Source organism: Ammodytes marinus, assembly GCF_949987685.1.
Source record: "Ammodytes marinus genome assembly, chromosome: 13".
Lineage (NCBI taxonomy): Eukaryota > Metazoa > Chordata > Actinopteri > Uranoscopiformes > Ammodytidae > Ammodytes > Ammodytes marinus.
In genome coordinates, this window is record NC_137217.1 from 27,887,690 (window position 1) to 27,903,990 (window position 16,301).

At 40.9% G+C, this 16,301-nt stretch overlaps 1 protein-coding gene across 2 annotated transcripts in view; it reads left to right on the plus strand.

Moving 5' to 3' along the window:
* Positions 1-16,301, plus strand: part of mtmr11 (myotubularin related protein 11) — a 36,685-nt gene that overhangs the window by 7,626 nt on the left and 12,758 nt on the right. For both annotated transcript variants that reach the window (XM_080038989.1, XM_080038988.1), the window contains exons 2-9: positions 4,233-4,302; positions 11,515-11,651; positions 11,845-11,914; positions 12,458-12,597; positions 12,973-13,057; positions 14,879-15,026; positions 15,454-15,541; positions 16,145-16,233. In XM_080038989.1, the coding sequence (XP_079895115.1) occupies positions 4,239-4,302; positions 11,515-11,651; positions 11,845-11,914; positions 12,458-12,597; positions 12,973-13,057; positions 14,879-15,026; positions 15,454-15,541; positions 16,145-16,233 (821 nt within the window). In that variant the 5' untranslated portion in view covers positions 4,233-4,238. The remainder of the gene's footprint in view (positions 1-4,232; positions 4,303-11,514; positions 11,652-11,844; positions 11,915-12,457; positions 12,598-12,972; positions 13,058-14,878; positions 15,027-15,453; positions 15,542-16,144; positions 16,234-16,301) is intronic.

Below are 16,301 nucleotides of genomic sequence, written 5' to 3' on the forward strand. Positions count from 1 at the left end.
TCAGTCTGAAATTGAATGGTATAATGGTGAAAATGCTAATAATTTTTTCTGCTAAACATTGTTTTCTTGCTATTGTGAGTTTGTTAGCCTGCTGATGTTAGCTTTACCCACCACTGTTCAAGTACAGTCTCACTCAGCAACTAGCATGGCTCTAAGCTTTAGATGACCCTTAAACTTCCTTTACTGACCATACAATGCATGACCAACTGCACAAACATATGTTTAACTCTTGTGTCAGCAATGGCCGATTTAGCAATAAGACAAAGGGATAAGGAAACACAATAACGAGACAATGGATTACAAGTCATTCACCAGGGATACCAAAAGAGCCAGTAATGATGTGTTTGTTGTGCCTCTGGAAATCGACAATGATGATAGGGTTATAATGAAGGACTGCTGTAAATATTCCCTTGAGTCCAGACATTCATGGAAGGGTTTCAGATTAAAACGTTACAGCATGGAGGGCTCTGCTAATTACTGCAGGCTTTTGCAAAGATTAAAACGCTGCTGGTATATTCACTATACTGTGATGTAGAAACGGTCGCATTAAATGTTAACCATCTGTATTCCCACTTCATGAAATATTGATTTACTATACACATTTTGCCCTATATGTCGGAATGTATTGCGGTCTTTTCAGAAATTTCCGAACGAGAAAAGAATAAGGTTTTGTCATATTGAGGCCATGTACCTTTTTTTTTTAATCAATTTTTTGTAACACATTATGTATCCACGGAGAACCTTTTTTCACTTCTAGTTGCTGATTATATTTGTGGCACGTTTTGTACTTTTGCGTTGTTTTTGTTTTGAGTGCATTTATACTGTCTTCGGTATCCATAATAGCAAATGCAGTCCATTAGTATAGGTCTCTGCTTCCGAAGAAAATATGAAGAATGATGGGGGAAAAGATAAAAAGCTAGCCCTATTTAGGTAAAACTACCTCATGTTCCCATTCTACTTCCAAACTAGTTCACAATGCCATAAGGCTGCTGTCCCCATTCCTGTGAGGAAATACAAAGCACAATGCAAATGAACAGGCTGTGACCTTTTTCAGTACAGTGGCTAAAAGCTAATATCTTACAAGCCCCAAGCACAGCATGTGTAAAATAGGAGTAGCTTTTAATAGACACGCAGGATTGTTTCCCCCTGAACAACGGATGCAGAAAGTCCACAGTGTGTCATTGCAAACAGTATCCATAACTCAGTCACTTAGTCTGTTGTAGAAAGAGATTTTAAGAATGATAGGAGGAACAATTTTAGAGATAAGGATGCAACAAGAGCGTGCCATCTCTCCAGTATACTTCCAAAAAATTCCCATTCCTTCTCTTTGTGTGTGAGTCTGGCCTGGTTTGGTTAAAGGAGAGAGAGAGAGAGAAATATGTCCCAGAACCAGAAGCTATAGCACGCTTACTGCAGCAGCAGAAGTCTGGCCGCAGTAGAAAGGGGAAGCCATGAGCAATGGAAACTGCAGTAAGCCTTGGCCACCGTCCCTGAGGATGGAGGGAGGGAGGGAGGGAGGGAGGAGAGGAATGGGGCAGAGAAAGAAAGAGGCAAATAAAATGATAGAGTGGAGACCCTGAAGCCACAAAGTGAAAGCAAACCTGAAATGTCATCTCAAACACAGCCCTGCAAATGTGTTTTTTGTGCGATATGTGACCTCGAGATTAGGGCGGCCTTACTTTGGCCATGGCATCTTTTTAAAGTTTATCATCTTATTGCCATTTTCCTTATCTCTTCTGCCTGGCTTAACTCGCAAGTGAAGGAGAAATGCCTGGATTTAAAGGTAGGGTCAGCAATTCTGCAGAACAGATGTTGTCCAAATCACTTTTTTTTCGTCAAAATCAGTAACTCACGATCTGCAGGACTGTGCATGCGCTAAAAAAAAGCTGGTGTTAATGCACAGCCGAGGCTCTGTAAACTGGTATGTAAACGAATGGTGGCCACCATAGCTAGCAACATGCCCATTTACAGAGCCTAGGCTGTGTATTGACACTAGTCCTTTTTTCAGCACACATATACAAGTGATGGATCTTGAGGAGATATTCACTGATTTGGACAAAAAGGGATTTTGACAACAAGCATTGAATCGCTGATTTTTTTTTTTTTTAATATGTGCATTTGCTGTAGCTCATTCTAACTGACACATTTATTGCGTCCACAAATTATGTATTTGCCAGTGTAACCGGGGCAGCTCCACTTATCACATATCACAGTACATAGCTCAGTCTGCAGTTGAATACCGGTAGTACTTCACCTTGTAAATTATGTTGTTATCTAGTGAGTCCACTTGCCTTGCAAGACCCTGAGGCCTAAAGATCTCAGACAGTATACTTATGGATAGAATAGCAAAACAAGATGTGGATAGCCGCCGGCCCTCTGATGTTCTTTTAAAAGGGGGTAAGGAATTCAGCTGTGGGTTTTTATTGTGGGTGTTGTTGATGGAGAGACAAATGAAAGTATAAGGCAGTTAAAAGCCAGATGGAAAACAAATCTATAACAATGCTCTGGCAAGAAGAAACAAAGTCTTGTAAAATATTTGTGTACTGTCTTTTTCTCCAGAGGTTTTTGGTCAACAACAGAGCTCTCAACGCAATTGGCTTATTCCTATGGTTTAATTATAGATGCTGGAGTTGGAGCCATTTTTATTGCAAGTTATTACACCAGAGCAAACTTGGCCATGAAACATTAATTAGTGCTCATATTTCTTGGTTTTTATTACCGTGTTCAAGGCTCACTTAAACCTAGTTTCATTCTCTAGACAACTAGAGAAGTGTTTTCTTTTTAAAATTTTAAACAGTTTACAAAGTTTTGTAATGTTTATTTTATTTATTAATATATATATTTTTTTAAATTTCTTTGAGGTAGGGCCTACCGTCAGTAGCAAACTGCATAAGCTATAGGTTGGTATTAAAGAAACAGCCAGGCCCTCTCACATACAAAGAGCACAACCAGTCGTATGTGATTTTACTACCTTTCCCAGGAGCAAAGGTCCTCTTTGTTAAACTCTTCCCTCTTTTTTTATAGAGGGCTACGGCTACAAGCTTAAAGAGTCTCGTTTTTCATGAGCTGGCCGCTAACACAGAATTCACCACACTGCAGAAATTGTTAGCATAACATCGGCGTCTGAGTCGATTCATTGTTGTGCTTCACACATCCTTGCTGACACTAAAACATACCGGTGCTTTGTGATGGGGCCTTAAATAAAACCGTGATTAATAGTTTCATTGTGGGCCAAACTTAGCCAGAACTGCTGAGAAAGCAACTGAGGCTCTACTTTGTATAGTTTTCTTAGATGTTGAACTCTATTTTTGTGCTACTATATAAAGCGTGTGCACCACCTGTATAATCAGATTGTCCTCTCACATTGCAGGGGTCTTGGTGTATATTATGGGATTTCAAGCCGATAAATGGTAAATGGCCTTCACAAAGGGGGGTTAGTAGCAAAGTTAAGTGGAAGCATATGTGCTAGTAAGCTGCCGGCAGTCTGGTTAAATAGAAGCTTCAGTGGCTCTGTGTGGGGTTAGATTGTGCTGCTGCTTGTACAACAGTTTCTCAGACTTCATTACTGTTACAGAGAAAGCAGGAACAAAAACCGCAAAATGGAAACTAAGAGTCATGATGGAGCATTGTGTGGTTTTGGGTTTGTTGCTTTGCCTTTTGAACATGATCCCATTGAGAGCAGCCACATGAGAGGAGGAGGCAGAACCATAATGCATATATAATCGAAAAAGAACAAAAGATTTCATAAGCCTCTGTCCATGTGTTTACTGTGCTTTGTTTGGTCTAAGTCTATATAATTAACGGTGGAGTCAGCGTTTCTGGAAAATGTTTGTTGACAAAATGACTTTTTGTCAATCAGTGAATATCTCCCCACGATCCGCTACCTGTCTGTAATGTCTGTGTGCTGAAAGAAAATCCAGTGTAAATAAATACACGGCCTTGGCTCTGTTCACTGATTAGACAAACAATGGGCCCACCGTAGCTAGCGACATGTCCGTTCACAATGCCTAGGCTGTGTGTTCTCCAGAATTGCTGACTCTACCTTTAAGTCATGCAGTATTCTTTTCAAATGAACACTGCATTGCTTTCATAAACATTTGGGGTATAATGTTCATTGTTGATAAAGGAGCTCCCAAGATGTAGAACTATTCCTTTATGTTGAAGAAATCTGTGTTCTTCTGTGTTGATGTGATTGAAGGATTAAACCATGTTATGATCTGTTTCCCTTACAGGAGAGGATGCTGAGTCAGACTGGGGTGAGCGCAAGGAGTCGAGATGTGTTTGGGCTACGCTGCCTCCCAGGTAAGAATGTGCTGTAATAAGCTAATGTTTAGAGATCTGTATAAAGGTTTTCAAATATGTAGGGATATCAGGGGGGGGGGGGGGGCATTGTTATTATTACGTTCAATACATCAGAACTGAACTCCAACTGAAGCTACTTTACTTCAACAACCGCTTGCTAATGTGCTTCCATAACATCTGTCTTTGACAAATACACACGTCTTGCATTGACTAAATAAATGCGCTACTGTAACAATAGACAGGTTGCAGCTGAACTTATCAGCTTGACAGACACAAGAAATATGTCTAGGTAGTAAATAATAGAACACCTCATTGAAGATGCTGCTCTAGGATCAGCCAACGCTCAATAACACTGCCGCTACATTCATTGTTCTCTGTGGTTGGAAAGGTCCATATTTCATTTGTAGCCACACCTGGACCAGGAATGTCACAGCAGGTGCTTTGGCTTTTGAGATGACGGTGGGAAAAAAATTCCGTTGAAAAACATAAACCAAACAATGACCTTCAATGAACAGTTGTGTAGCTAAGATCCAACATTCTTAAAATGAAGTGTACTTATATTATAACATAATTGTATTAAGATTAGCAGCAAATGTCTGAATCTCTCAGACTAGCGGTGAGGTATTTGAAGAGCTTACTTTGGTAGATGCTTGGAATGATTTATAGTTACTGCAGTATTTAACCATTTGCTTTCACAATACTATGCATTCAGTTGCGCGACCTACTCCACCCTTGTTTTGTGACCCTGGTCCCCCTTCAAATCCCTGGCTGTAGAGAGAGTTTACCCAGCTAGGTTTACCAGAGGTCAACCCTCTAACCCAGGTGATAATCTGCTGGACGATGCAGAGGCCAGAGAAAATCTCTGCTGTTGAAGTCAGAGTTATTTCTCGAGCCCAGCCCAGCTCATATTATTTTGTCAGCAGCACCCTGCTGCAGAAGCTTTTCACCTGAATCTAAGACAGGCTAATCTTTAACGCTGCTTATCAGCACTTACCCACAGCAGTCTTTACCACAGCAGATTAGGTGTTTATTTTTATTTATTTGTGTGTGTGTGTGTGTGTGTGTGTGTGTGTGTGTGTGTGTGTTTATGAGAGCACGAGATGCTTGTTTGGCCCCTTTCAGTCTCTGCTTGCCTCCACCTCATTGTAATTAATTTCGAACATTCATATTTATTAAGTAATTTTTTTTATGCCTCATTTGTTTTCATTTGTGGGCTTGCATTGACCTTTCTCTCTCTCACACACACACACACACACACACACACACACACACACACACACAGACACACGCACACAAACATGTGCATTAATCATACACTAACATACAGTACACACACACTCATGTGCATGCACGCGTGGGCTTGACACACGTACTTCCTTCCTGATTTCTATTCACTTAGTCAGCCTAATTTGTTTTCCAGCTGTGAGTTTTCATTAAATACTCTCCAGACTCTGATGGTCCTTCACAATACACACACACACACACACACACACACACACACACACACACACACACACACACACACACACACACACACACACACACACACACACACACACACACACACACACACACACAGATCCTATTCTTAGCTGGTAACATGTCACTGTGAAATGTGGACTGTCTTTGCTTCTCATTTGTTTCCTTGCTGCTGGCTTTAGACTGCATCTTCTTCTCCAACACTGTATCTAAATCTCTCGTTTTTTCTTTCTTTTCTTTCTTCCGTCCCCTACCTCCATTCCAGGCAAATGAGAAACACATCTGTCCACGAGAACCTGCCTTATATTAAGAATAAAAGAACACAGATGTTTATTGGCAGCACTTTTATGCTTTCAGAATCTTTTTCCACCCAGACCTACATTAGCTCCTCTATGAGCTTAAATGACTTCCTATTAGACTCTACTGTAAAATGTAACGTTTGAGTTTTTCAAGCAGATTCTGATTCTTGGAGCAGGGCAGGTAAATCAATCCTTTGGCTCAGTCCACGCTCTGTCTGCAGAGTAAGTGTTGAGACAATTTGTGAGAACAAGTTCACTTTCAGACACAAAGGAGACGTGAGTCAGTGTTACCGCAGCGAGTGAAAGGGCTCACATTGCACCTGTGAGCGTGCTCTTTCTCCCTTTCTCCCTTTCTCCCTTTCTCCCTTTCTCTCTCTCTCTCTCTCTCTCTCTCTCTCTCTCTCTTTTACACATCACGTGCGCACACTCTGCAAGAGGAGGGGTAATTTGTCAACCCTGCGTAAAAACTAAATTGTCACTTCTCATATTGATAACAACATAGTCAAGTTGTAGGGAAGTGTGTGTGCTGCATGAAAGCCTCTGGAAACCTGGTTTTAAATAGTAAAACTCAATATATGATATCAAAGTCCGGTGTATCAATAAGCGTTTACAAAAATCTGATTTGAAAATAAATGTAAATAAACATTATAAAACTAAGTAAAAAAACAGCTTTTTTTACTGTCTTGACCTCTTGACAGGAGTATGTGGGTGCGGCCATATCAAAGGGTCTCCATTGTCATTGTATTTGCAGAATGTTCTAGCAGAGAACCCCCCCCCCCCATATTAAAAAGTTAAGACGGATTTCGTGGCAGGGGCCTTAACACTACATCCACTCACAAGTTCGAACAAACTCACAAATCACAAAATCAGGAATATGTTTGAAGAAGTGTTGCCGTTCTCCCAGTAGTAAACGGACAGCGCTCAGTGTCCACCATGGTTCTCATGTGACACACCGGGACACAGGAGCGCAGAAACAGAGCCGGGCCGCGGGAGGGCCAGCGGGTCAGGACAGCTCCGACAGCCATAGGGGAGATCATGTACCTTTTTCAATGCTGTGTGAGTGGGAGAGAGGGAAGGGGGTATACTGTCCATTCACACACAATGCCAACCGGCCAGGACCCCCTTCAGAGCAACTGCACAATCCCTCTTTTTTCCTCCACAGTCTAATGTTACCGTGGGATTAAAAAGCCGTCAATCGGCCTTTATAGCGCGTTGATGGATGGACAAGAGGCCAGGGCGTCCATATTTGAACACTTGGGTTTGGAACTTGATATATTTTATTATCTTTGTTTGTAAGACTTTTAAAAGGTTGTTTCGCAGTTTATTGTCCGTGACTGGACATATGAGATCGAAACATGTTGGCTATTTTCTGATATGTCAATTTGTCTGGCTAATTTTACGCATGTTACGCTATTTTCAGTGTGAACTACACACGACATAGCAACTTTACCCGGACTGGCTTACTGAATGCGGTTGTCGTTTTGAAACTGCTGTCACAGTTTGTGAATGTTGCACATGAAGGTTGTAGGTTTTGGGTTATCTGTACTTCAGCAGAGCTTGTGCTGTATAAAGTTAAAGAGAAGACTACACAGGCATCCAGGACTTTTATCATTGTCATTTATACAGAAACAATCATTATCAGCTGCTAGTTTGTCAATACAACTCTATCCTTAGATCTAATCAACGTTGTTATCTATTCCTTTACCTGCGTCCTAGCTGAAAAGCAGGAGCAGGAAAATGTGGATGGAAACAAATTAAAGCCCTGTGGTTCAGAATCTCTCTCTGTATTTTCTCAGGCTGATCCTTCATGTCGCGCTCTCCTCGTATCCAAGTCGGTGACCACGACATCAACACAAGCAGCTGACACTTTATCCAACACTATACAAGACATGCACCGACGATAGCCTTCAGATTGTGTGCATTGAATACAAAGGCTAAACTTGGTTTTGACAAGAACATACATTCTTAAACAACTTCCTGAAAACTTCAAGTCAGACACTGCATAGGAGTGTTTGAATTGAGCCGTTTCCCACTAATGAAGTGTTTGCACTATTTGAATTGGGGCTTTGTACGGTCGGACTGCCAGGTCCCATGTTGGCGTGAGAAACCTTACTATTCAAATAAAGAGGATGAATGCCAGTAACTGCTGGGTTTCAGTGTAATAAAACGATGTAATGCAGTTGCCTAGAGGCGTTGAGTCTCCTGTTAGTGACACCCTTCTGCCTTTCAGTTGGTCAGATTTCCAAACCAACATTTTATTTTGGCGAGCTGTCGATCCTCTCAAGCTGGCTGAGGTTGATGTAACTGGCATGTGTGGAAAACACAGAGGAATCAGCAGGGAATCCGAAATCAAACATTCTGAAGAGCATGAGAGAAAAAACATCTCATTATGCACTTTGAGAATAAAATGTAGAGAATAACGTAGAAATATCGAGATTAAAGTTGAAATACAATGTTGATGATAAACTCGACTGTTCAAGAGGTAACATTGGAAAGATGGTGACAGATTCGAACTACCAGGATTTATAACTCATGTAAAATGTTCTTAAAACACAAACGATGCATCTTTGTTATTGTAAGGCATACGGTGGGCTACAATCGAATGTTTACAGAGAACGAGAGTGCAGGGACCGTCTAATAAGCGCAATACCGAAGCAAAACATATTCCATACCTTCACTATTATAGAGAGCAGTGCAGTTATACGTCGAGCTTAGAGGACAAACATATGTGGTCTTCAGTGAGTTTTGTCTTCCGTATAACATGTTGGACCCTTCTTTGCTGTCTTATTGCTTACTATTACTATTTTAATGATTTTAATACCTATAATCCAGCTAACTGTGGGCCACACATAAAAGGGTTTTATGTAATTAAAGCCAAGGACCACTGTCTCGTAAACAGCTTTACTGGTTAAGCTGACTCATGCTGGGCTAATGCACCTGCTTTCTTACACAAACCTGTTAAATCTCACTTAAAGAGTAAATATCTACCCATAGGCTTCTGTATACCCAGTCTTCCTTTTTCCTCTAGCCCACAGCTCTCTCAAGTCTTTAGGCGTCAGGAATGTTTCTGGGCTCCGGTGCACCCTGGGGAGACATTACAACAAGGCATGCAAAGCCACACATTGTCCTATTGGGAAGACAAGCTCTCCCAACAAGGGTTCACTTGTGTTCACTGTGCTAAGCGTTTGGAATCTCAGTAGCCAGCTCATGTGTGGTCAGGTTTAATTAATAAGTCCAAACCTTGAGTTTGGGGTTTGGAGGCATGAGCATATTTATAGAGCACACCCAAAGAATTTAAACTCTACTTGTGCAATCGGTAAATTATGGTGTTGGAAGCACAGACTCCTCTTCCTCTTTCCACACAGTATAAGCATGTGTTTAATGTGCAAAAAAGAAATGGCTGTTTCCGGTTGTACTGGGATGTCCCCCAAAACATTGAGCTAAGTGTAAGAACTGCTAGTTCCTTCCACGTGTGCGGCAGAGGTTTTTCTGTTTCTTCATTTCAAAGGAGCTGTCTTTCGAGTGAATAAAACATTTGCCTTTCTATGTGTCTGTCAGAATCCTTCACTTGTCATAGACCAAAAGCCCATTTTCTGCCAGTTCTAGCCTATCCTGGACTCTGTTGCCATGGAAACCCACAGTCTGGCTGGCAAAGGCTTCAGCGGAGGGGGGGCTGTTTCAAATGTGCTGTCTCACGGCTGTGTGTTTTCCTCTTTCTCTCTCTCTCTCCCCACTTTGAGAGCCTTTCACACACAAACACAGATGTGCCCATAGCTGTGTCTGGGTGAAATGGTTTGTTTTGGGGAGATGTGTCCTGGAATTTCTGATGCTTCTTCAACCTAGCCCTCCACACTGTGTTGGGAGTCATAGACATTTCTAAAACGATTAGAGCTGATACAGTAGACGATGCTCTCCTTTATGAGTCACACAATTAACATTATTTACTGGGCTCTTGTTAAGTCTTTTTTTTTCTTATGCCAAACCAATCAATATTAATTCTAGAAACGACGACTTACTGCAGTTTGGAGTTTTGATATCCATCTGTACATCCGCATATGTGTTCAATCTTTACAAATACCTTTTGGACAATTATTAACTCAAAACTGAACTTTAAAGAAAATTGCGAAGCCCTGTGCAAAAACAGACATCAGCTTTTAATTTCTTATTTGATTATACTGTCCTATTCCCATAATTAATCCTTTATTTGATTACAAGTGTATTGAATCATTTGTATCCTTTTCTCGGTTGCCATGGTCTGGAAACATATCTTTAAAGAAACAGGAAGTCCTTGAATCAAATGATGAAATGGTCTAGTGGGCTGGTTGGTGAGTCCCATGTAAATCCAGTGACCCTATAGACCAGCCAGTGACAGTGGATAACCAGCTCCAGTTTAAATGACAGCTCCTTCCATCTGCTCAGTGAATTCCAGCTTCTTCCCACTGGACGGAGGTTTCTTGTCCCAAGGCGACAAACAAAGTGGTGTAAAAATAGCTTTGTTCCAGCAGCAGCCATCACTCAGATGAACAACAAGATGTAGCTACAACATTGCACAGATGATGGAAAGGCAAAATGTAATTGATTTTCTTTTTGGCTGCTTTTTTACCTTATTTTCTTTTTGAGGGTTATACAAAAAAAATTGCTCTCTTTTGAAGCCCTGATTATTGGAGCATTGAAGACTTTGCTGTCTGCGCTGTTTGGAAACGTGTGTTAAAATGGATGCTTGTCTTGTCTACCTCTCTTACTGCAAAACCAATCCACCTACAAGATTGTTTTATACCTGCAACAGTCAGACTGTACAATCAACAGTGTTGACACGCACACATTGTTGAACAATCTGTTCACTTATTTGCTTATGTACTCATATTATATAGGCCTATATTGTTTTACTATATCCTGTTTTTAAGTTTTAATTTGCATTTTGTTTTACTGTAACGCTGAAAATGCCCTCACTGTGGGACTAAAAAAAGGATCATCTTATCTTACCTTAAGCATCCTGAACCTACACTAGAAAGACAGTGTGAATTTCCACTATTTAGTGATTCACTCATGCATATGTACATTTTCAACAATTTCTCGAGCAACCCCACATTGGTGCAACGTAATCCAGATCGAATGGAGTAAGAGAGTTTTTGCTGTTCTTCCTGCTCCTTCCTGTCCTATCCACTGTTGGCCTGTGGACTTGAAACAATAAGCAACAACATGTTTGAAGGCGTTTGTTCCGCCCTCTCCCGGGAGCCCACTCTCAAGTCAACTTCCATGCTGCTGCTTCTCCTTCTGTACACATCCTGTTATGCATCCCCTCACCAGAAGCCCCCCCTGTAAACACACTCACTCATGCAATTTTTTTGTCAGACATATACAAAGCTTAAACCCACTTGACTTACGTACTTGACCCATACGTCTGTACTAAATCAGTTTGTTTGTTTTCCATCAGGCGAGTGTGTGCTGCAGAGAGCTGTCATGGTGAGGAAGAAGTTAACCGCCAGGGAAGGAAGAGGTTGGCTGTCTGGGACCCTCTTCTGTACGCACTTCAGAGTGGCCTTCGTGCCCCAGGACAGTCCCAAACCTGACGTGAGTTCCTCTCAACAGCTGCACTGATCAAAAATACTCCTAGTCATGATCTAAAACGGTTTAACAATGGGTTGTTATTGTCTGTTTAAAAGCATGCAATGAGATAATGCCAAACACTGTGATGACGAGAGCTGAATTATTTTTTTTTGTTGTTTTATGTGAACATTTCCTTCAAACTGTATTCATGTTGCAGGACAATGCAGACCCGGTGCTGTTAGGAGATCACGACGTGGCTTTGTCGTCCATAGAGAAGGTTGTGGTTGGTAAGTAAAACATTCCACATATTTTTTTACTAAACATAATTGTATTCAGCGTCATCACTGGAATTTATTGGCTGGTATAACTGTTATGCAACACTGCCTCAGTGCCTGTTTGGGTCCAATCACAGACTAGTATACTTTATATCAATACCTTTTCTGTGCTACTGTTACTGCTACAGCTAGCATTTGCGCCACTATTACATTGTATAAGAAGTAGGCCTACTTAAAATCTAAGTATAATACTTATAATGAAGAGAGTAGGAAACAGGTTGCACAGTTTGTAGAAATGGCTTTGGTATAACCCCGGACTGATGACTCATGTTATCCTAAGTTGTTTTGGATCCAAAAAGGATTTAAAGTTGTAATCCTTAAGATGTCAGTACTGGAAGATTTGGCCACACACATAGTTACCGTAGCAACAGCAAGAGAGATTTTACTCCACAGTAGACACTCTTCAAGCAGATTTTTTTTGCTATATTTTTCACCCTCGGCCCATTTGTCTGGTTAATGTTTTAATGTTTCCCCTTTTTACTCCCTGTGTTGCAGTGGGCCCAAACAGGACCAAGCAGGTGACCCCTAACTCCTCTCTGAAGTTCACTCCAGAGGAGCTGGTGCTTTACTGTAGGGACCTGAGAGTCGTCTGCTTCCTGTTCGACCGCCTCACTCCCGATGCACAAGTCATAGAGGTGTGTGTCCATCACATGATTTGAAGGAATTTTAGCATGACTAGGTTTGATGCTGTCTTAAAGGAGGAGTCAACAATTCTGGAGAATGCTTTTTATCAAATCACTTTTTGTCAAAATCAGGAATTTCTCCTCACAATCTGCTACCGGTCCTTGTATGTGTGTGCGCGCGTGTGTGTGCGCTTGTGTGTGTATTGGCTAAGATTCAAGTCTCTGGTTACTGTCTTTCTGACCATCAGTCATCTCAGAGGCTAACAACTCCTGTGAGGAGCTCATCTGTGCCATAGAGACCAATGATGTGACTCTTCACTTGGCTCTGCTGTTGAAAGCTGACGACCTTTGTCATGTTGATGGGCTGACTGTGGTTTCCCTCCTCAGATAACCTACACCATCGCCAAGACCTACCAGCCTCCCAAACCCGGATCAGTTTTATCTTTCCAGAACGCTGCCCTGGGGAGTGTAGGTGAGTAAAGAAATGTATGCACCCTCATGCATACAGCCATTGTACCCCGTCTCTGGCACTGGTACAAAACCTTTGTAGTACCTACTATCAGTATGTCAATCATTCTACAGCTGTATTGTATCCCCAAGAGCATAGAGGATTACTTCAATACTTTGAATGCCTTTTAATGATTTTGCTTTGATATGTACTAGACTTGCAATGATGATAATATTCTATTGAATCCAGTTTGTGTGTGAATATATATGAAGTGTAGACAGTCATATAATTATGACGTAAACTGAATAATCTTGATATTTTCCCAAGATAACTGTGGAAAAGGAATCAGTATTTGATGCACTTTAGCCTTGCATGTGTGTGTCTGTATGGATGTTATTAACATGGAAATGATGAGGGTCGATGATCTAAGGCATTTATCATTAAATGAAGATGATAGAATAGGTCTATATTCAGTTTCTCCTTTAAGTGTGATTGAATATTCATAGGAATAACAGCTCGGTGAAAGTGAGAAGCGAAATGCCCACATGATTTAGAAAAAGCAGCATGAATGTGTTAGTCATGTGCTGTGCTTTGCTTTCCGAAGCCTTTTTAAAAAATGTTCCCCCCCTGGTGTGCCTTTCTCCAAGTCTGTTCTCACTTTGGTTCTCACCCGGCGCTAGCTGCAGGGAGAGAATGTTCCAAAAAAACTGTGATCACTGTTTGTCGTTTACCCGTGACTTCAAAATCTCTTTCATCTATTTTTGTTTCTGTCTATTACTTCTCTCTGCCGTACAGTCAGCACGCAATGTTACAACTCTTAGGACTCGAGAGAAATATTAAACAGGAAATATAACGCTTTTCTGTGCAGATTATAATCGCATGCAAAGCTCTTACTTGGCAGAATTTGAAACATTCTCCTCTATGATGACACAGTGAAAATGGCCTCTCTTTGAAAAACCACGGCCAGATGTGAGGAAATCTCTTAAGTCGTCTCAAGACGAAGCCGGCCAAAGCTTTAAGAGTTGAGTTTTGACTGCGATTTGAAAAGCGAAATATATGAACGATTATTCCGCCGTAACTTATGTAATAATGTGATTTTTGCATGTAACCAACAGAACAGAAACTCTTACACCCAGCTGTAACCAAACCAGTGTCTGTTCACCCTCCACCATATAGAGTAACATGAGCCCGCCTGTACAATACATTATGCTATGTTAAAGCTACGCGTGGCTGACCAGACTGTCAGCTTTTGGATAAATAATGCATGCAATCCCCCCCTCTGACACAAGTCACTTGATGACCCACAATTCAACTCTGCCCCATTGGGTCAAGTGTGTCCGGTGTGTGTCCGGTGTGTGTCCGGTGTGTGGTGGTCAGTGCTTTGATGTCTGTTTTCCAAATGTACGACGTCATAGCTTAAGCCTAGTGACTTTCCAAAGGATTTTACCAAAAAAATGGACTAGCAAACACCTCAGATTTTTCTGATCATACAATATATAACGTTTCTATACAGTTTTCAGAATGTCAATTTGCATTTTTCAGCATTTTAAATTGCTATCAATTGTTTTTCATTGTGTTTCAAGACATCTTCTTCCATGATACGAAAAAAATCTAATATTTTGATACAAAAACTATTGCGCTTAGTTCGTTTCTCAATGATCGATCCTGTATAGTACTGGTATATGGGGTATTTGTAGTGTTGAGAAAATAGAAAATAACTATAATCAAATACAAACATATTTGGTCATCATTACAAAATTGTCATACGCGTCTTAAAATATTTTTTTCTGAGACACAAAACAACCCAAAGTTTGAAGTGTTTGTAAATCCTTTTCCCTCCTCCAGAAATGAAGCAGTTTCTAAGCAACCGTCGGCGGGATGCCAACATGAGCTGGTATGAGTCTGCCTCAGACTGGGAGCAGGAGCTGGAGAGGTGTGGGGCCACGGGCTGGAGGGTCAGCTCTGTCAACGACCGCTTTGAGATGTCCACCAGGTAAATACACACCTGATGGAACCATAGTAAACCAACACACCTCTTTTATCTCTTGGCTTTTTTTTTTATATGCTATACAATGGCACATCCTTTTTCTGAAATGTTCTCTCCTTCAATGTTTACACCTACTCAATAGTGTAGAAAATATGAAATCCTAAGCCAAATGATATCTCCCATAAAGATTTGTTTAAGGCTGCTTGCAAGAGAATGTTTTGCAAAACATCAAGGAAATTCTAAATATGCCTGGTAAAGCCAAGGCTATGCTCCTATAAAAGACACAAAGAAGGCCCAGCAGTATCCTTGATTGATGTGTTCTAAAAGGTTAAAGTTGTTAGCATTTTGAATACAAAGAACATCATCTTCCAATGCTTCAATCACTCTACCATTTCTATTCAGTCAGTAACAGTATTGCTTGTGCTCCTGTCAGCCTGCCCAGGTTTATCGTGGTTCCGCAGAAGGTTTTCGACACTGAGCTGAAGAAAAGCTTCGCCCACTTCAATGAAGGACGCATCCCTGTGAGTGCACTCAGTATTGAAAACATGTTATAACACAATAACAGTGATTCTCTTACAGCCTCAATCCAATTTTCTTCCTGGGCCTTTTTTAATTCAATTGACTAAATTTGTATATATTTTCTGCAGATTGTATATTAGTCTAAAGCTCCAGGACTCCAAAGAACTCAGACACAAACACAAACATGTTGAATCTGCTTCAGGGAGTACTTGGATTAATACTGGAGATCAAAAGCATTTTTCAGTTCCAGAACCAACTGCATTTGTGTATGATGCTAAAACACATATCCTGAGGGTCCAATATAAGTCACTTTAGGTACTGGAGCCTTAATTGCACAAAAAAACAATACATGTCTGATTGTGTATTCTCATGCTTTAACAAAGAGGTACTGACTTTCAAAACTAAAGCTGGAACCGAAAAATTGTAATTCTTCAAAAAAGAATGCTATTTCAAGTGGATTCATCCATAAGATATGTTTTCCCTTATACTTAACATTCCTGTGACACAAATTACAAGATGAGCACAGATGCAGTGAGTGTCCCAAGGGAAATTAAACAACAAGGAACGTATGATTAAAGAGGGTAAAATTGTGTTCTATGTTGCAGCGCTGGTGTTGGAGACACCCCCGAGGCAGTGATCTACTGCGAATGGCCAGCTTTCAGAACAACATCTATCATGAGAAAGACGACATCAGGTGTGTGTGTGTGTGTGTGTGTGTGTGTGTGTGTGTGTGTGTTTCATACTTTCCAAATGGATTTCAGT